General features: G+C 42.4%; 6 protein-coding genes and 1 long non-coding RNA gene across 7 annotated transcripts; 2 read left to right on the top strand and 5 right to left on the bottom strand.

Moving 5' to 3' along the window:
- Positions 1 to 664: 664 nt before the first annotated feature.
- LOC117183548 (uncharacterized) lies at positions 665 to 1,167 on the bottom strand. Its single transcript, XM_033377755.1, has 2 exons — positions 930 to 1,167; positions 665 to 887 (listed from the first exon to the last, which is right to left on the bottom strand). Exons 1-2 carry the CDS (start codon positions 1,140 to 1,142, stop codon positions 795 to 797), a joined length of 306 nt encoding a protein of 101 aa, XP_033233646.1. The 5' UTR covers positions 1,143 to 1,167; the 3' UTR covers positions 665 to 794.
- Positions 1,168 to 1,180: 13 nt separating this feature from the next.
- On the bottom strand, positions 1,181 to 1,639 carry LOC6897642 (uncharacterized). Its single transcript, XM_033385841.1, has one exon. It carries the CDS (start codon positions 1,637 to 1,639, stop codon positions 1,181 to 1,183), a length of 459 nt encoding a protein of 152 aa, XP_033241732.1.
- Positions 1,640 to 2,015: 376 nt separating this feature from the next.
- Positions 2,016 to 4,301, top strand: Gmppb (GDP-mannose pyrophosphorylase B). Its single transcript, XM_001359388.5, has 4 exons — positions 2,016 to 2,278; positions 2,344 to 2,620; positions 2,679 to 3,213; positions 3,527 to 4,301. Exons 2-4 carry the CDS (start codon positions 2,441 to 2,443, stop codon positions 3,925 to 3,927), a joined length of 1,116 nt encoding a protein of 371 aa, XP_001359425.1. The 5' UTR covers positions 2,016 to 2,278; positions 2,344 to 2,440; the 3' UTR covers positions 3,928 to 4,301.
- An 86-nt stretch (positions 4,302 to 4,387) lies between these two features.
- On the top strand, positions 4,388 to 6,352 carry BBS5 (Bardet-Biedl syndrome 5 protein). The gene is made up of 5 exons (XM_001359387.4): positions 4,388 to 4,914; positions 4,971 to 5,119; positions 5,180 to 5,375; positions 5,437 to 5,674; positions 5,737 to 6,352. The coding sequence occupies exons 1-5, from the start codon at positions 4,823 to 4,825 to the stop codon at positions 6,208 to 6,210; spliced, it is 1,149 nt and encodes a 382-aa protein (XP_001359424.3). The 5' UTR covers positions 4,388 to 4,822; the 3' UTR covers positions 6,211 to 6,352.
- Positions 6,353 to 6,746: 394 nt separating this feature from the next.
- LOC4802515 (serine/arginine repetitive matrix protein 2) lies at positions 6,747 to 10,388 on the bottom strand. The gene is made up of 3 exons (XM_001359386.5): positions 9,133 to 10,388; positions 8,941 to 9,057; positions 6,747 to 8,877 (listed from the first exon to the last, which is right to left on the bottom strand). The coding sequence occupies exons 1-3, from the start codon at positions 9,744 to 9,746 to the stop codon at positions 8,178 to 8,180; spliced, it is 1,431 nt and encodes a 476-aa protein (XP_001359423.3). The 5' UTR covers positions 9,747 to 10,388; the 3' UTR covers positions 6,747 to 8,177.
- A 7,162-nt stretch (positions 10,389 to 17,550) lies between these two features.
- Positions 17,551 to 18,847, bottom strand: LOC117183552 (uncharacterized). Its single transcript, XR_004468660.1, has 2 exons — positions 18,763 to 18,847; positions 17,551 to 18,001 (listed from the first exon to the last, which is right to left on the bottom strand). It is a non-coding gene; the product is annotated as an uncharacterized lncRNA (long non-coding RNA).
- A 547-nt stretch (positions 18,848 to 19,394) lies between these two features.
- On the bottom strand, positions 19,395 to 20,207 carry LOC4802514 (uncharacterized). Its single transcript, XM_001359385.4, has one exon. It carries the CDS (start codon positions 20,047 to 20,049, stop codon positions 19,630 to 19,632), a length of 420 nt encoding a protein of 139 aa, XP_001359422.2. The 5' UTR covers positions 20,050 to 20,207; the 3' UTR covers positions 19,395 to 19,629.
- Between the last annotated feature and the right edge of the window lie 236 nt (positions 20,208 to 20,443).

Raw genomic sequence — 20,443 nt, 5'->3', positions numbered from 1 at the left:
TATTCCGTCAGATATTACTAGCTATATAAAACCTTTTTTTATACTTTTATATTTTTAAGTACTCCTTTTTAGTGCATTTTGACTAAAACAGAGTTTAAACAAAAAATTTAAACAAGAAAACATCGCAATGTTGTCACGTCAATTTGAAGACTTGTTGCTTATCAACCGGAATATGGGCATTTGTATACCCTATTTAGTTAATTTTATGTGAAGAATTTGTTTTACAAACTGTTTTTGAAACGTAAATAATAAAGAAATTTTCGTTAATCATTTGATTAGTTTCCTGTATATATCCTGATCCCGATACTCATTCTTGGTCTCCATAAGAAAACAATAAACTGCAAAATATCCTTTTAATAGCTTTGAAACAGAGACTGACAGTTTCTGCATATATTGGAGCCTGCGACGACAAACATTTCCTCCACTCCATAATATCCTTTTTTCCAGGGTATGCAGAGTGCGGGACAATGCTGCTCGATATCTCAACACATGAGTCTGGGCCCTGCAAATTGAATGTTGCAAACAGTGAAACGGGATTGGCAAAAAAAACATGCAGCAACATGTCCTGAAATGCATTTTTTAAACAATAATGATTTTTTTGTAGTATTCCGGCATGTCAAACAATTGTGACGATTTTAGTTGGTTGAAAAGAAAAATCGCGGTGTTTCTGTTTCAAAATCGTTTCAGTTATTAAAACCGTTCAATAACCGAAAAAAATTTACATATATGGATATATTATGTGTGGTGTATATCAAATACATATTAAAAGTAACTAACTAAGTAATTAATACCAATTATAGCCCGAATTGCTCCAGCTTTCGGCTATTAAAATCGCTCAGCCTGAATGGCATAACAACCAAGGGCAAATTTTCGTCGAAGAATAAGAAAGCAGTTCGGCTATCATTTTTAAGTTGAGAAATATCCAAAAATTTATTTGAAATTGAACTCTTCTCCTTTTTGTGGGAACGACTGTGGAGTATTAGCTGGACCTTCTTTGGGAACGTCTTTGGACAGTGTATACACTGGTAGTGGAGCGGTGGTGGTCCGGCAATATTTGGCGCTGGATCCTCCTCCTGCGCTACTACCCTGATGGTGAAAGGCCTCTTCATCAGCGGCGTGTCGGGGGTAATGGTGTTGCCCATCTCCTCCAAGTCCCCGTCCTACTCGCTTTTGATGTTTGTTAAGTCCAGTCGTCGGTCTCGATGATCTCAAAATATTCCGCCGCAGTGTTGTCGTTTTCAGCCTCGTTAAAAACCGGCGCAGTGGAATCAACAGCATCGACATCTATCTCGTTCTTCACGTTTACAGTCTGCTCCTGGGCCGCGTCATTTGGAATTATGGAAGTCTGCACGTCAGTTGGTTCTCTCTTCACTGGTGCATTACTCTGCATGCTCCGGCTGTACCTACGCTTGAATCGATACGCCTTCCGCAGCGCCTTAAAGCATGGCTCGCATAAATGCTGATGATGGACGTCTCCTTCATCCACATTCAACCCGATGCACTCCTTAATCATATTGGCCGGAATGTCTTCCGGCTCGTAGGGCAAGCTCTCATCGTGTTTCTGCTTGGCAAAAATGTCCACTGGAGGCTCGGCGTCTTTTAGACAAATTCGGCAGCACATTTTCTTTAAATCGTCCATGTTTTCGCTTCCAATTTATTCCAATTTATTAGTCAATTAGGTGTTTGGTACGCGCTGTTTTTTTTTTCAAAGAATTTGTAAATGTCATTATATTTTCTTAGAGATGGGAAGTTTTGCCTTGTTGCATTGTAAGCGCCAAATCGCGTAATCATTATCCAATACTCTGTTAATCCTCTACGGCCCAAGAAACTTGTGTGCACTTCTACGTCGCAAAGCGTCGAGTTACTTTCGCTATAAAAGTAATCAATTCGATTCAATTAGATTATAAAGTTTATGTGTTTTAAAAAGACGTACTAACAAAATTTAAAAAAAAACGTACAATACAATCGATACCATCGACTCTGCTATCGATGGATGGAATGCAGCCCTAGTGAGTATCGATGTCTTTATTTATTTAATTGTTTTCTAGTTTGTTTTTCATCCGAAAATTCGAAAATCCGAAGTTTAAGCAACATATTAAACTGAATAAAGTGTCCTTACGTTAAATTAGAGTTTTAAGCATAAAGTAAAGTAAGCTTAAAGTAAGATTAGAGGTGCACACACCCACAACGCCCACCCCCAATAGGAAAGCGCCAACAAATGCAATAGGTCATAAAAAACGAATCAACTTCTTATCAGCAGAAACAACAACAAAAGACAGTAAGTGATATTAATTAAAGTCAAACAGAAAAACGTTCGCCCCGCTCACTTCACTTGCTCTTCAGGCCCAATCCGCCCGAGCAGTGCGGAGGAAAACATTGCTTGCGGAATTTCTGACGTGTCACAAGTGCTCAACAGAACAGACCTTAACATCAAACGGAAATGTGCGGTTCTCCCAACACAACTGTCGGCAATGGCACCCGTGCCCTCATCTTGGTCGGTGGCTATGGCACCCGTCTGCGCCCGCTCACCCTCAGCACGCCCAAGCCGCTGGTGGAGTTCGCCAATAAGCCAATTCTGTTGCACCAGCTGGAGGCACTTGTCGATGCCGGCTGCCGTCAGGTGAGTGAGCAATACTATGAGTAATATATTTATATAAACCAATAATTGGCTCATTCAGGTCATACTCGCCGTCAGCTATAGGGCTGAGCAAATGGAGAAGGAGTTGAAGGTGGAGGCAGACAAACTGGGCGTGGAATTGATATTCTCCCATGAAACGGAACCCCTAGGAACAGCAGGACCACTGGCCCTGGCCAAATCGATACTGTCTGCCAGTCCCGAACCCTTTTTTGTGCTTAACTCGGATGTGATCTGTGATTTCCCCTTCAAGCAGCTGGTGCAGTTTCATCGAAATCACGGCAAAGAGGGGACAATAGTCGTGACCAAGGTGGAGGAGCCTTCCAAATATGGTGTGGTGCTGTACGACGAGGACGGCTGCATAAAGAACTTTATCGAGAAGCCGCAGGAGTTTGTCAGCAACAAAATCAATGCCGGCATCTACATCTTCAATCCATCGGTGCTCGAGAGGATTGAGGTCAAGCCCACATCCATCGAGAAGGAGGTATTTCCGGCCATGGCAGAGCAACAGGAGCTGTATGCCATGGATCTGACCGGCTTCTGGATGGACATTGGGCAGCCCAAAGATTTTCTGACAGGTAGGATGACTCACTGAATTACTGGTGGTGGACTGGGTCTCGGAGCCTATCTTCAATTGCCTCATTACCCTTATCGCCAACCGTAGTGTCGTGCGTTCTTTAATCATGTTTTGGTTTCTTTCGAGTTTGATTTATCTTTTCCTTGTAAGTTTCTCGGAAGAACTAATACCGCGTAGAATGTTTGATAGAGCGATTTTTGTTTGAGTGTTTGAGTGGAGGCTCATTAGGTAGATTACGCGCGTGGGAAGACCCCTCCTCCAGATAGGAACAGAAGACAATTATTGATCTCCCTCTTCCTGCATATCTCTTCTAGGCATGTGCCTCTACCTGAGCTCGCTGCGTCAGAAGCAATCACCGAAGCTGTACACTGGACCAGGAGTCGTCGGCAATGTACTGGTGGATCCCACAGCCACGATAGGCGAAGGCTGCCGAATTGGGCCAAATGTAACCATCGGACCAGATGTAATCATAGAGGATGGGGTGTGCATCAAGCGTGCCACCATACTAAAAGGTGCCATTGTACGCTCCCACTCCTGGCTAGACTCCTGCATCGTAGGCTGGCGCTCGACCGTGGGTCGTTGGGTGCGGATCGAGGGCATCACAGTGCTGGGCGAAGATGTGATTGTAAAGGATGAGCTCTATGTGAATGGGGGCCAAGTGCTGCCCCACAAAAGCATTGCGGCCAGTGTGCCCGAGCCACAGATCATCATGTGAGAGGGATCTTCCTCACTTTAAGCTGTAGTCTAAGTATGAATTAGTTTCGTTTCGGTATTCGACATTTGTCCACACGAATTGCCTTCTGTTGCCACTGTCTGTCCCCCGAATGAAAGTCCTAATGTTTAAGCCAAACGATTTGCAATATTCTAAACAATGAACGAGAATCAATGAGAAACATTTCCAATTTAGCTTTGCTATTCTATATAAATTAAGGCACCATTTCCTCTTGGGGAATCTTGACTTATAGTCTGAGTATAAGTATATGATCAGCCGAACCTTTTCTACTTTGATACGAGTAAGCAGAGCATAAGTTTTGTACTTATTATTCTACAGTTTAGTCAAATATATACGTACATATATGTATGAAAATACAAAATTTGGAATTAATTGCTCTGAATTCTATTCAAATAGGTCATTAGGTGGAATCAGGAGGTAAAGCATTTCACTGGGAAGTTGCTTCCCAAGGATACAACTGCAAAAGGATAAAAACAACAACTAGGAGGATCGTGTGCTTACCGTCTAAGGGACGTCGGGTAACCTTTGCTGGCAACTTGGTCGTACAGGCTTCCATCACTGATGACAATATATATTATAAATTATATTTTATAGGATACATAAATCATAAGGCTACATACATTTATAATTAACTCAGTATCGGGTATGAAATTTTATTTACAAGGTTCCCGCTCGTATATTGCTGGACTGCCATCAAAATCGAAACATAGTGAAGAGATGAACAGACTTGAGATTTTTGAATTAAAGCTACATCGTAGCTTAATTGAATGAAAAGCTTCTGTTAAAGGCAATAATAACCTTTCAAAGGGTATACAAAGTTGCCTAGCAACGGTTTTAAGGAGGAAGACACAACAAAAGTGGAAATTTCATTCTTAAAATGTTGAAATCTCTGGGACAGACCGATGGCCAGCAGCCACAGCTGCAGCTTCTTTGGGAGGACAAGGATGTCAAGTTTGATACGCCTCATCTGTAAGTCATCCAGCGAGAGAGAGAGAGAGAGAGATATGTGGATATATAAATTCCAGGCACACTCGACTACGCACCGGAGAGAAGGTGCTGGACTACATCTATCACATTGAGGACAGCAAGGGAAATCCCGGGGACACGGGCCGCCTAATGGTCACCAATCTTCGAGTGATTTGGCATTCCTTGGTTCACAAAAAGTACAATTTATGTGAGTAACTATGCTGGGATTCTAGGACATCAGACTGAAGGCGCTCTCTCCACTTTTCAGCCATTGGGTTTGCTAGGTTTGGAAACACCAATACCCGCATTGTGCACATGCACTCCAAGGGCAGGATGCCCAGTCAGGCATTGTACATTCTGGCCATCAGCAATGAGACGCGTTTCGAGTTCCTCTTCACGGATGTGTCCGGGGAGACGGCGCGCCGTGAACAGCCCATCTTTGCCAGCGTCTTTGATGTGTATCAGTAAGTGGAATACGGGGCAATCTCTTATAAAACTCTCTTCATGTCAGATGTTTCCCTGTAGATTATATCAGCGCACGTATCTCTATCGCGACCTAAAGCTGCGAGGAGCCATCGTACTCTCTGGACAACTGATTATCCTGCCCGATGAGCAGGTCTATAGCCAGGTACAGGGCGTCTGGAATCTATCCAGCGATCAGGGAAATCTTGGCAGCTTTGTTGTCTCCAACATACGTCTTGTGTGGTTCGCTGATGCCAATGAGACCTTTAACATCAGCCTGCCCTATCTTCAGATTGAAAGCGTGAGTTTAATCATCCTTCTGGCTCGAATCTTCCCAATCTCCCACTGCATTTCCCTTTCCAGCTACGTGTCCGAGAGTCGAAGTATGGTCCTGCATTGGTCATCCAAACGGCCGAGACTGGAGGCGGCTATGTACTCGGCTTCCGCATCGATCCCGCCGACCGGCTGAACGAACTCTTCAAGGAGCTCTGTTCGCTGCACACCGTCTACATAGAGCAGCCGAACTTTGGGATCCACTACGATGCCCAGGATGCACGCCAGCGATTGGCGGATGCCGCCGAGGAGGCGGCCCAGGCCACGCAATTCAAGATCGAGAATTTCGAGGAGCTGGACGAGCGGCAAGAGCGCGAAATCAATACCAAACTGAATAGCTATCTGGCGGAGGGTTGTGTGTCGAACAACAATACGGATCAGTCGGACAGGGAGCCGGTGTATTGCAAGGAGCTGGGCTTTGCCATGGAGCGCATACGGGAGGGATACAAGCTGCAGGATCTGTGGAATGTCATGCCCACCAAAATGGAGACTTTCGAGGAGTGATCTGGAAGAGAGATCAAAAGAAATATAGACAGAAAAGTAATTTGAAAGAATGGCAGGTAATATTTACATAAATAGAAGTATATTATTGAAAACAAACAAGATTTCTCTTAAGTTAATAAAGTATAGATTAGATTGAAATATACATTGGAAAGCAAAGATTTAACTAAAGATTTTGGAAAGATACATTTAAGGGCAAGGGCAAGGGCATTCAGCATGAAATCCAAGAAAGTTCAGTCGAAGCCGAAGACAATGTTAATACAGATAATACGGAAGGATTTCGTCAAAGATTTCTGCAATTAAAAGAAGATTTCTTCTTCCAGAACAAAAATTGAAGTGAAATTGATGATACGAAATGATTTAAAGAAAGAACATTTAAGGAAACTGAAAGTTTAAGGACTGTAATTGAAATCAATCATTGGATCGAAGATTTCGCATATTTCAAGAAAAGATATTGAAGGAATAGCAAGGTATAAAAAAAGATTGAAGATGGAAGCACACTTATGTCCGTACATCAATCAAATGGATAGTGTTGTAAATATTTTTAGGGATTTTTATTGACGCATCGCATACAACTCGCTGTGTGTTTAAGTAATTTTGCTTTTGTTTGGAATCTCTGGAAATTGTCTTTAGCTTATGGCTAATTCTTTATAATTTTTCATGGTTTTTGTTTTGAAAATTTTAATTTTGGATTTTGTTTTTTTTTTTCCTTCACTACTTTTTAATGATATCAACGTTTTCTGCATCTGTTCTGCTATGAATGTGGTTTCTGCGAGACTGAGAGTGGGATGGATATGTGTTGTCTGGGATCAAGCAATTTATCATTTGGGGGGTCGGTTGGTTGGTTGGTTGTCTTTTGCTTGGTATTATAAATTAGTTCATATCACAACACACAGTTGATTTGACCTCTAAATATATGTATATGCTGCTCTTACAGATAGATTTAGGTAGTATTATATTATTATTATATTTAGATTAATGAATGGATCGTTTAGTTTTGTTTTTGTTTTTTTTTTCTAAGCTATAAATTCTAACAAACTTAATTAAAGTAGGAAAATTAATTGTAGTTGTGGCGTTTACATGATCTTTTTCATCTTCATCTACCTGTTCTCAATTTTCTCCTAACTCTCTCTCATATCTCGATATCGATATCTTTTTGCCTCAAAGGCCAACATATATAGAAAAAAATCGAATCGAAAGCATTGCAATTTTTCTGTTTGTACATCGAACAAATACAAATAATCATAATCATGGTTACAACAAAATAAAATAAAATAAAACACTTGTTCATTTGAAATATGAATATCAGGAATGGCTTACATTTTACATGGTTTTGTTTCTTTATACATTTAATACTTTTTCTGCTTAAAGTTCTTCGTTTTAATGAGGACTGTGGCTAAACATAAATTCTTGAATCTTCTGTTTTCTTTTTTGCATACATATCATTATCAGTATCATATCATATATTCGTTATTCGTTAGTGGATTCTTTGTTGTTATATCAGTCTTGAAGACCAAGTCATAATGATTTTGATGCCGCAACATATATATCTAGTATCTACTCAAGGAAAGTGAAAATGGGGGAAAGTAAAGCCTGGATCTTTCTCTTGAATGTGGGGAAAGTAAGGCCTGGATGTCTATCTCTCTCAGCCCGCTCTTTGGCTGAAAGTAAAACCGAATATCTATCGGAAAGTGGTAAAGCCTAGTCTTCTCTAGAACAATGCATTGAATGGCAAACTCTTAAACAAAAACCTTTCGGAGAAATGGTTCTTACAGAATGGAGATGGGTTTACATTACACTCCCACTTTTACAGAACAATGCCACACGAATAGGCGCTTTCGAAGACGACTTCGCCATAAACAGTAACTAGAACCAAAAGACTTAGAACTTGGAGAGTTTTCCCATTGTTGCTACTGCCGCATCGGATTACGTTCCACTGAACGAACATCCGAGATGATTGTGGATGAAACTTAAGTGCTGCCACTATGGCAGCTGCTGGCGGAGATCTGTTTACGGGCCCGTTGACGCGTCATGGGTGGCGAGGGACGAGCTGGAGAGGAGCCACGACAGCTGCGTTTTGCGTTTTGTGGGCCTTCGGCTGGGGCCGTCTTGCGTTTACCCCGTGCGCGGGGTGCTCTTCCCGGAGAGGTGGATGTGGTGACTGGTGTGGGATTGGCAGCTGCGAGAGCTGCGGCACGACTGCGTTTCGCTGGTTCCCTTTTCGTTGATGATTTGCGTTTGCCAGGCGCCTTGGATGCTTCATCCGGCGAGGTTGATGTGGCAACGACTGGCGTGGGATTGGCAGCTGCAGCACGACTGCGTTTCGCTGGTCCACTCTTTGTGGCTGCCCTGCGTTTGACAGGAGCTACAGGTTTGGCTGCTACTTCTTCTGGAGAGGCTGATGTGTTGACTGGTGGGGGCGCCCCAAAAGCAGCAGCAGCTCTTGTGCGGCGTCGCCTGGCTGTGAGCAGCGGACCGCGACGACGACGCTTTGGCTTGGGCTCGTCTGCGCTTGTGCCTGAGGTGTGAGTGTTGTGTGAGCGAGATCTGCTCCTGGTGGCGGTGCCGGTGGCGGTTGCGGTGATTGCGGCGGCGGCGGTGGTGTTGGGGCTCGCTATATAGGGCATCGGCACAAACGCCGAACCCTTATGCGGCAGCAATATCACGGAGCTGAGGAACCAAACAAAAGACTTACTCAATACGGTGCTCCTGACCATTATGCTCAATACTCACCTAGGCTTTGGTTTTTGGAGTGACTCTGGATCATCCTCGTCGTCGTCCTCGTCTTCGCTGTCATTCACGGCGGGCACAAATTTGGGTCGTTTCAGTTCAAAGCCGCGGAATTTGTTGCTGCCAGAGCAAAGAGCGATAGAGATTTTGAGTATATTGTTTAATCGATTCCCCAAATAGATCAACAAGACTTACATTTTTATTGGCGTTAAAGGCATGGGCCGGATGGGCTTAAACTGGCATAGATCCATGAGTAAGCTATCAGTGCTGGGATTACGTACGCGGGCCGCTGCCGAGCGATGCAGTTCAGTGGGTGCCACCGTGTAGACCTTAAGGTACGCCTCCGTCGGCACCTGGCTAGCGGGCTTCCTGTTGGCATGGGCCAGAATGAAGCGTCCACTGCTCGAGCTGGCGGTGATCGATGTAATGCGACTCGGGCCGCAGCCCATCAAGCCGCCCGCTCCGGCCAGTTTCCGCTTCAGCGTCTGACTGGTCAGCGTTATGGGCTTTGCCGGCGGCACAGCGGATCCAACTGGTGGTGGGGCTGGTGATGGGACTGGGGCCGGGGCCACGGGTGCTGGCGCTGACATGACGAGGGCCTTCTGCACGGTATCCTTGATAAATTCGGTGCCGCGATGCAGTCGAACGGATAGGGTCTTCATCAGTGCACTGGCAGCACTGGGACGCGAGGCACCCACTGCCGAGGGAGTGCCCACTGTGCCACCAACGCCACCGGCCGTCCCGTTGCTCGGGTTGCTGTTGATCTTACCGGCATCGTAGGCCGGTAGACCGGCTGCGGCCAGCATCATTACTGCTGTGCGTGCTGGGCCTGGGGCTGTGGCAGGGGAAAGGGCAGGAGGACTGTGGCTCTGGATGGATGCTGCTCTGCCTCTGCTCCTCGGACCAGTAGCACTAACATGCCCGGCTCTAGCGGTGGGGCTGCAATCGCTTATCTCATTTACCACACATTTTCCATCTTCACTTTACATTTGTCTTTTTTCTCCCCAACACAAAATTAGTTCTCTTTTTGTTTTCTTTTTCACAATTTGGGACTTCTTTTGCGTGTTTGCTGCCTCCCCTGGTTCGCTTCACCGTTTTGCGTTTACCTTACACACGCTCGTTCGTACTACACACGCACTACCACCTCACACGCACACAAACACACACTCCTGCTACAACTACACTACTCGCTTGCTGCCTTTATTTTACCCATCCATTTCCATTGTGTGTCGCCGGTCCAGGAAGCCCCTTAAATTGTCTCTACAGGCAGCTATCACCAACAGAAAATAATTCTCTAATATTTGAGACCATTTAATTGTTTATTAAATTATGTCTGCGGGGCAACAAGAAAACGGTTTTGCGAATTCCGTTTTTTGCTCTGTTTTACGCTTTTACTACCGCACACGTTCATTCATCAGAAGCAGCTGTGGGCTATCGACATCGACCCTCAGAAATATACCGGAATATACCGTCTCGTTTTAAAAATATACCGTAAATATACTGACAAACGTGAGTCGATTTTGTGATTGTTGTTTTGAAATAACAATTTAAAACCATATAATACATATTTGAACTGTTTCGGAAGATCAATGGTAAACCGGACAGCCTACATTTCTGCAGCCATTGGCATATTCTTATAAATGGGCGAATTTTCGGGTTTTTTTTTGTTAATATTTTCTATTTACACATTTCTATTGCACTTTATTTTGTTGGCATTATAGCCCAATGTTATAAGTAAGTGCCCTTCCTTCATCCATTTCCTTTTCCTTTGTTCCTCCACTTCTCTACGCCTAATTTATACTTTTTTATTTTTGACCCACTCACGGCAGCGAATTTTGCAATTTTATTAATTGGGCGATTCAAACTTGACGTTTTTGGGTTTCCACCGTTCTCCTTTAAATTTACCTTTTCAGGTATTTCTAGAGGCAGGTGCTGACCCAACTGAGCTGCTATTGGGCCACCATATTTACACCCAATTTTGCGCTTTAAACTATCAAAATATTCTTCCAGGGAATCTTGATTGAAACCCCTGGTATTTACTTGATCAATATCTTTGATCTCTGATTCAGCCTTTCCAGGCCGAATTTAATCTTTTCCAAATAACAAACGAATTTTTTGTTGGCACGGAAATATGTATTGTTCAATACATCAAAACCATCGTTCATACTTTTTAAAAACGTTGATCTAGCGATGGCTGCATCTTTGTCTTCAAAACTGCCACGATCAGGAAACATTTTAATTCCTGTGCTGACCGTATTCGAAAATATATTAACGGCCGAATTGGTTTTCATGTTTTCATATCCCTGTGGATTGATATGATTTTCCTTTAACTTAGGTGACAAAATTCATGAAATTTTTCAATTACTTTCCATGTCGCTTTGTAATTATAAATTTTGTAATTATAACATGTTTTAAGAAGTTGAAACAGATGTACGCAATCGGATTGAGCAATCTTTACTTGTCTAATGTTTCAAGAGCCTTTGTATTTACCCTTGCCTGATTGCAAACTATATATAGTAATTGTGTGTTGCGTTTAAGTTAACAAAAATTGACTTAAAATAACATAACAAATGTCAACATTCCAGTTGTTTGGGAGTATTTTTCCTTATCAGATACATATACCATATCCCCGGTCTACGTAACCAATGTCTCAGTCAACGCTGGACATATATTCGATTTTTGGTTTGATGATCATCAAAAATGAGTGCACAATTTCTATAAAATTCAATTTATTTACAAGTTTCTTCAACTTTGATTTATTTTGTGAACATATTTTTCACTGCAATTTTTTTTATTTCTTCTTTTCGGGAAATATTTCAAGCATTTACAAGCATTTAATATGACAATTATAATGCTATCATTGCCGTTGCCAATCGCGGAAATTGAGCGGGTATTAAGCTAGGTTAATCTGGTGAAGACAAAACTAAGTAGCTCCATGAAACTAAGCAGGACCAATAGAATTCTCTGCACAAGGTAAAATTTTATTGTCAATGAAAGGATATTACTAGTTTTTAATTTAATATACAGGTATGGCGTGCGAAGAGTTGGAAAATGCAGTTTTTACTGCGAAGTGCCACATAATTGGTACGACCATGTCGTATGAATTTGAAGCAGAAGCTAGTGCCACAAAACTGAATAAGCTAATGAAAATTCTATAAAATAGCTTCTTTTTTTTTAAATTTTCTTCAAGTTACGAACAGCGGCAAGAGTTACCCCCAGAATTATACCAAAAACTACCGTCTCATTTTATAAATATACCGTAAATATACTGAAAAATTCAAGTTCTATTATACATATTCTTCGTTTTTGATATTCCGTGGATTATTACTAGCTATATTGAACATTTAGCCATGCCCACATAGTTTTATTCGATTAATGAATTGATTTTCTACTTGACTGGCTTATTTTAAACACTTGCTTTTATTGGAAATTGAATAGATTGATGAAATTGATCAAATACACCATTCTATACCGATATACCAAAATATACCGTCCCCCAGGATAGGGGACAAACTTTTACATTGTGCTGCCAGACTGTCCGCACTACAAGGGCTTGATCTTTTTCTTTTGGTCTGGCAGCACTAAGGCACAAATTTTAAAAATAGTTTTACTAATGAATGTTCTTTCTTCTAAAAGATTATATGGAGAGGAATTTCTTTGAAAATAACATCAAAGGCCTTCATTTAGGTAAGGGTAGAAAACGTAATAAAACCTAAATGAATAAAGATACGGGAGGGATTGATCTTTTTCTCTTGAACTGGTAGCACTGCAGCACAAAATTTGAATTTGAAAAATAAGAATATTAATGTTGTTAATACTAATGAATATCCTTTTATTATAAAATAAATAAAATAAAAAGAATTTTTTAAACAATCAAAGCATATAGCTATTATATTAAAATCTTCATTGCGTACTAAACTTTTCAAATTATTTCCTGTTCATTTTACAGCCACTTTGACTCTTGCCGCTCCATCGGCTTGGTAATAAAAAAAAGCTTAAATTTGAAATTAAATAAGCTAAAAAGCTACTGTTCGGTTCGGCACTGCTGCGATAATCTGAAATCATACATAGATAAGAGCATCGCTCCGTATCAAGTTTATTATGGCAAAATAATTGCCCAGACGCATGCGGCGCTCAATTTACGAACCCAATCCGGTCGGTCCGGCGGCGCTTGCGCTGTTTCCTGTCGCATGGCTGCCAAGAGGCGGCCGAAGATCGCGACGAGAAAGAGGTGGGATCGGGTATGGCACGCTTTTGTGGTCTGGCCACCCCCTAGGGACACTGGATGCTACTCTCCACTGGGCAACTGCTGCGACTGCTGCTGCTTCTCCTGCTGCTGTGACAGAAGTGTTTTTTGGCATGTCAAATGGCCGTTGGTTGCCGCTCCCTCTTCCTACTCCTCCTCCCCCTCCTCCACTACCTCTTCCTCCGTTTAATAACATTATGAAAACGCGTGTTTTACAGCTCATCATGAGGCCAGAAAGAGGAGTAGGAGCATTGCATTGCTTGCATATTTTCGTGCACTCGATTCTCACTGACTGCCTGCCTGCGCCTGAATGCCTGCCTGCCTCACTGCTGACTGCCAGTTAAGAGTCAAGTCCTCGCCACTGGGACGCGGCTGGAGGTCACTTCGTCGTCGACAGCGACCGCCCCCCCATTGCGCCTCACCAGGCCACCACGCGCTCCGTCTCTGGCTCTGGCTTCAGCATCGACTTTGGCCCTCTGCGCAACCGCACCGCTAACAAAAGCCAGAAGCAGAAGCCAGCGTCGGGGCAGGCGTCGGCCTTTGAGCAGAGGGCTATAATTTTCCAATATGCAAATGTGTTTGTGCCACAAAATGGCGCTGTGGCCGCCTCATTAGAAGAGTTCGGCAAATGAGAACGGGAGTGCGAGAGAGAACTCTGCCGAGTGGCCGAAACCATTGACAATTATGCAATTTTGCAGCACGACTAAGCAAATTATTTTCACTAAATTAAATTTTAACTCGTGCTGGGCGCACTTCTCGATAACACCGCACCGCATATAACCACATCCACAGGCCACATCCGCCCATAACCTCAGTGATTCCTCGCCGACTCCGCTCCAAGTGTGTGCCGAGTGTCGAGGAGTGGAGTTGTGGATTGACATGGCGATGAAAAGCTTTGAGATGTGCCAGATTGGGTTCTTGGGAGGCACGCAGCTGCCGCTGGGTGGAGGCACACAATGAATGCGCAAACAAAGAAGTCCCTCCAAATTTTCTTTCAAAAAATAATTGCACGCTCGTTAGTTTATCGATGTGACAGCGGACTGGGGCTTTTTCTTTGATTTGAAGATTAGAAATGGTATTTCTATAAAATTGGGAATACAATTAACGCAAGAGAGTGAAGGATTCATTAGATTTCTTAAAATTACGTTGTAGGTTTTTAATTATATTGAAATTTTGATGGATTGATTATTCAATACTGCTTCTGTTATTCAGCACTGGCTGACTAACTGCAAAAACGGAGATAGCCTCTTATGGGAAACGCATGCAGAGAGAGCGAGAGAAATAAATGCGCCAGCTAGGCTTTACAGTGAATTTCGATTGCTATAGTTTTTCAAATACAATTTTGATTTCTGCCTGGCTGTGTGCCTGTTGGAAAACATCATTTTTGCACATATATGTAGTACCTCAGTTCTCGGACTTATAGCCTGGAGACGTGTCCGGGGACGGGTAAGAACTCTATTTAAGCGTCTTGTCACCCATGCTATCTCTCTCTTCTCTCTCTTAGTCCAGTATTGAGCGAAGTTTTGCATATACCAACACATTGAAACAAAAGCTGTTCTTGCAACAATCGATAAACGATTAAGGACCGTCAAGGATCTCCTTCTATTCTTCTGAGAATAAATTGGAAATTTTCTAAACCAACAATATCTGGTCTGTCCGTAATGAAGCTCATTTTGGAAATTTATGAACTCCTCGCCGGCCAGTGTTTATAATCAACGTGATGCCACAATATAAATGATTATTGAAATGCGCAACGCAAATGAAGCGAAATGAAATACAACAATAACAGATTTGTACGCAACAAATTCCGCGCATTGTTTTCAACAATTTGTTTCTCTCTCTTGAAAATCGATTTAGTTGATTTTCAATTACATTTCATTTCATTTCGGCCTCAACATTTTTTCCACAGGTGTGAAGAGGTGCGCTCTTTTTTTCGGTAATGAAAAAGCCATAAATCATGGCACAAATGAAGCTGAACTCTGGGTTTCTTTCGATTTTCGTAGGGCCCTTCGTTTTTTCTTGCGTGTTTCTTGTGTTTTATTGTTGTAATGTGTAACATTGATTAAGCATTATTAGCGTTTATTGTTGTTGCGGCTCACTCGGTCTTCGAATATCCTCTGTGGCACTCCGAACCACTCCACTCCACTCCAGTCCAGTCCATTTTCTGTGGCACTCTATCTAGTCCATTGTGGTGCTCCTCTTCTCTTTCTATTTTCTTTCCTATTTTGGTTGTTGCTTTTTGTGCACGCACAGTGGGACACTTTCCATCATCAGTACTCCTCCGAATGATGGAACGGTTCTTCGATGGCCAGCTCTGGCAACCCTGCTATCAGCCCCCCACAAAACATGCCCCATTTCGAGGGCTGACCGCTATGGGGGCAACATATTGATATATGTTCTCTGTCTGTCTCTCTGTCTGTCGGTCGGTCTTTTGCTCGAAGTAAATCAAAATTGATTTGCTGTGTGTGCAGCCTCTTCGGGTAATGGAGTTTTTAATGAACTCTGGTACGAGTATGGACAATGGGAATTTCTGGCAGTTGTAATGGAGGAATTTGGAAGGCGATTCTTAGATGCTTGTTGTATATTATTTTAGGAATTCTCTTTCATTCAAAACCCACCAGAAAACACATATGTATATTCCCCTAAAGAAATAAAATAAGGGGAGTAGAACAGAAATTGCAATAAAAACGAGTCAGAGCAGTAACCAAAGTGGCCCAAAAGCGACATCGAGTGTGACGGGAGCCCCAGAGGGCCGGCGGCCATTACTCAGGCGCATTGCCTTGGCCAATAAAACGGAGCGGAGAAATGGCCATAAGCACAGCAGAGGGGATTGGCCAGAGGCAAGACGAGTTTTGGGGCGCCTCCGAGCCTCCGATCTCCAAGCGAAAATCGGAAACAAAGAGCCCAAATTGATTTTGCGGTAGCCCAGGCAATAAATGTTTTTCAAGCCAAATGCTAAATACAAGCTGACTAAAAGGGAGTAGGGGAAGGGGTACGGTACTGGTACAGGAGGAATCGGAGGTGCTTCCAAAGAGGGCCTGTGGGGGCTATCCAATCTCATTGCGGCCTTGCGCACTGCACGAAAGGTTTGACAAAGTGAGAAATATGCATGGTAAAAACCACAAGCAGAAGATGGTTCTGCCACCAGAACCTACCCCCCACTCTGCCCCCTCGAGGATAACCACCATAAGGAAGGTCCCTTCAACTGCAACGAGAAAATATGATGACATATCGCGTCATAGTTCAAACGGCAGGGAATCCACTGATCAATTTTGTACACAGCAAGGCGCCATCTTTTTGGCCCTTGCATGGCTGTGGCTCCGGCTCTGGCTCTGGCTCTTACTTTTATTTTCGAGGATTTAGTATGCAGGATAAAGTGTATATAAATATATATGTATAAAGAGCGCAAAGAGAGGCGGACGGGGCGGACTTGGCCTGGTCAGTGGCTCACAGTGCTTGTTTTTGTTGTTTTTTGTTTTTTGTTTTTTTTTGGTTTTGCTTCGTTTCGAGTGAGCCAAATCGTTGGCCATAATTTTTTATTATCCCCGAGTTCAGAGCGAAAAGACGACGGACTCTTGGCTTCCGTTGGCGGACTCGAAGTTGGAGTTTGGCTCTGGGGGCCCTGTGGGCTCTGGGAGTAGCCATAAAAATAATTAATTGGCTTTTATGTGGCAGGAGCCGTTGAAATTTCGCTTGTTTTTCTGCTTTTCCCTGTACCCCGTTCCCTGCCCGTTTTGTGTGCTGCCTGGCAAATGCAATTTCTGCATCGCATTCGCCAGTTTAATTAGCCATATTAATTATCTTCATAATCAGCATCTGTTTTGCGGTCGCACACATGCATATACATGCACACAAAGCTCATTTCCGCTTCTGTTGGCGGCCATTTTGTTCTTACTCCCGGTCGTTGTTTTGTTGTTTTGGCGAATTAATTAGTTTTTGCGGTTCGCCCATTGGCCCATCGACCGCAAAATTAAATACGTTTCTGTTTGATTTTTCAATAAATTCTACAGAAATGGATTGGACATCATTTTCTGATTTCTAGCTTGTCATTTATTTTGTGGAAAACCGGCCGGTGATGGCTAACCTCAAAAGAGCGTGCTCCGATTTTTGTATATTCTTTAAAAAAGGAAGAGAAACCTTTAGTGCAGAACCACTGCCTTGAAAGGACACATTCTTCGTCTCCAAGAGCATTTAAGAACGTTTATGAGAACGGAAAACTAAGATATCTTCAATGCTATCCACAATTTCTGAGATATTACATTGAAGTGATGTAGAATAAAGTTCAGATGAAATGTAGAGGTGAAATTTGGGCTCTAAGTACAACTAATGAAGATATATCAATTTCTGAATTATATTCATATATTCTCTGCACTTTTCAAATCTACTTTAATCAAGCTATCGTTCCAGAGACACATCATACTTCTGTCTGCACCTCTGAACTGACCTGACCCCCACCGGATCGTGTTGATTTTCTCCCACATTTCATTGGAGCACCTTGCAGCAGTTTCGCAGCGGTTTTTTCCATTTTTATGCCACTTGTTTAATGTTTAATCATACATTTCCCAGCCCTTTCTTTCCGTCAGAACCACTCCACTTTGCACCGTCCTTCCCTCCTGAGACCCCATGATGATCATCGTCGTTCGTTTCCATTAATTTATGCGCGGAAAACTGCAGCACAGTGTGAAGCATTTTCCCATTTCCCCATTGCTTTCTGTTGTTGCTGGAAAATGTTCTTCGTGGCATAAATTGTGGGGAAAAATATATATATGTTGTTGATAATGGCCAGAGCGAGATGGAGAGAGACTGTCAGAGGTGCGGCTGAAAATCAAGGGGAAATGAGCGCAAAATTAATGGATTAGAATAAGTGAAGAAAAAACCCATATGATTATTAATGATAATTGCTCGGTAGTTGTACAGAAAAGTCATAAATAATGTTAAAATTGGTTGGGCAATTTACGTTAATTGGAGGAGAAAGTCTCCAAAGTTTATATTAAAGAAATGGCTTGGTGGCAAAAGTGTAATCAAAGTTGAAAGGAAAAAGTAATTACTTATGATTGAATGTAAAAGTTTTAGGAATATACAAAAGTTTAAGATTTCGTAGTCATTCTTAAGATATAGAATAATTCCATACTCTACAAGTAATGGACGTGACCGCAAAGGAATTCAAGTTCGAAAAGCTACGAAAAGTAAGGAACGATCTGGTAAGGAGGAAAGTCTCTTACCAAACTCTTTTTAAATGCCATAAATTATCCAAGAAAAAAGGGTCTGAGTAACAAATCAACACTAATGAGTTTTTGTTTAATTGAAAAATAAAGAAAATCAAGCGGGCCCACAAAAAGGTAAAAGTTTGTTAGGCAAACAAAAAGAAACCCCTAAAAATTATAACCGAAAATATAAAACAAAACGGAATAACAAAAGGATGTAAAAAAGACGAGCTTCGAGGAACTGAGCAATTTTTAGAGGGCTTAAAAGTATAACGCCCCTTAAATATTGTGTACATCTGTACTAGATGTATGTGTTTTACGCGCCAAAAGTGCAATATAATAGAAGCATGAAAAAGCCAACCGTATAATACATACCACATAATATAGTTGATCTATATAGTTTGATGTGTGCCCAAGTTAATGAAGCGGAAATGCAAATCAACAAGAGAGAAAAAACAGCTATATATGGGATGTACGTACATACGTACAGGCCTTGGGTCGGGGCCAGGCCAATTGTTCACTTACCCGGTCTCTGCGTACGATTAAAAAAGAAACGTCAACGATGCTGATGATGATGGTGATTGCATATACATATGTACATATAGTTCTTATGTAGTATGACCTGGCAGTGGATCCATTGTTCCATTCGGCTGACATTTCAACGAGGGAATCAACAATCAAACAAACAAATGCGTAAACGCCGTCAGAGGTCCGAGGCGAAGGTTTTCTCGGATGCTGCGCTTTTGTTTGTTTTGAGAACGGGCCTCCTCCTTCTCGACCTTCTGCTACGGAGAGTTCTGCAAAAACCAACAATAAAAGAATAGTAATATAACTGAAAATTGAGTGAGAGAGGGAATATTGTTATTTGCCATTAGTTTCAGTTCATTGGGTCCTAATGCGTTTCTAGTTCCATTGATAGCCGCAAAAGTTTTGATATTTGCAAACCTGTAGACCTGTGGAGCTGTAGAGTTTTCTCTGAGGTTCTTTTAGAGAAACGAACATTTTAATCGTTTTTAACACTATGCATCAGTATTTAATGGATTGATTATTCGTGTAAAGCCATTGGGACATACAATATGAGTTTCTCGAAAAGACTGTTCTCCACACAAATGATGTAATATGTGAAAATTTATGGTTGGCTTTTGTCACTAGTGTTGTTACATTCGTTTCCGTGTTCTGGTGTGCCCTTTAAGTGTGCTGTGTTTTACTGTGGATCCGCAATAGATCCTTGAAAATGTCCCGCTACGGGCTTTTAATGTTAGAATTATCGCGGTACTCCCGAATACGGCGTTCCTGGGCCTCACGACGCTGCTTGCCCTCTGCAAAGGCGGTCATCGGTTGCCACTGTCCGGCCTTCGGCTTGGGCTTGGAATGGAAGCGCTGCTTGCGCGCGTAGAGGGGACGGCGCTGGTTCACCCACCAGGCGAAGTCCGGTACTATTAGGACCATGGATTGTATCACCGCCTGGTGACGCTTGATGTAGTCCCGACGCTCCAGCCATTTGCGGCCGTACTCCCATCCGAGGATGTAGCCCATGCACGGACGCTCGTCGTCGCAGTTCTCGGGAATGGGATCCGGCCGGACAGTCGCTGGCAGAATCGCTCCGATGTGATCCTTGGCGACAATGGGCTTTGAACGTTTCCAAATATCTTCTTTATGCATTTTTGTAAACAGAATTTGTTGTTTTTATGTTTTTATGTTTTTCGTTTTTCAGTTTAATTTGTTTGATGTTGACTGTATGCTGTCTGGTTGTAGAATGAGTTTGGATGGGATGGAATTTACTTGATACAAAGTAAATCGAAGACTACTTGGTCTGGATATCAAAGATCATCTAACCAAATACGTACTCGGTTGTAAGACTAAGGGAATAGTAGACATCCGAAGGTTCCTGAGTTTACTGATAAAACATGGATGAAAAATATCATCAATAACACTTGGATACCTCTCACAATCTCCAAACCCTTTTCCCAAGCTCCACACCCACTCCACCTACAGACAATACTCGTAATAATTTTAATTAAATGCATCAAGACCATTGACCAAAACAAAGGCGCCA

Source organism: Drosophila pseudoobscura, chromosome 2, assembly GCF_009870125.1.
Source record: "Drosophila pseudoobscura strain MV-25-SWS-2005 chromosome 2, UCI_Dpse_MV25, whole genome shotgun sequence".
NCBI lineage: Eukaryota > Metazoa > Arthropoda > Insecta > Diptera > Drosophilidae > Drosophila > Drosophila pseudoobscura.
The sequence above is the reverse complement of the archived record's forward strand: the minus strand, read 5'-3'. Positions and strand labels throughout refer to the sequence as shown.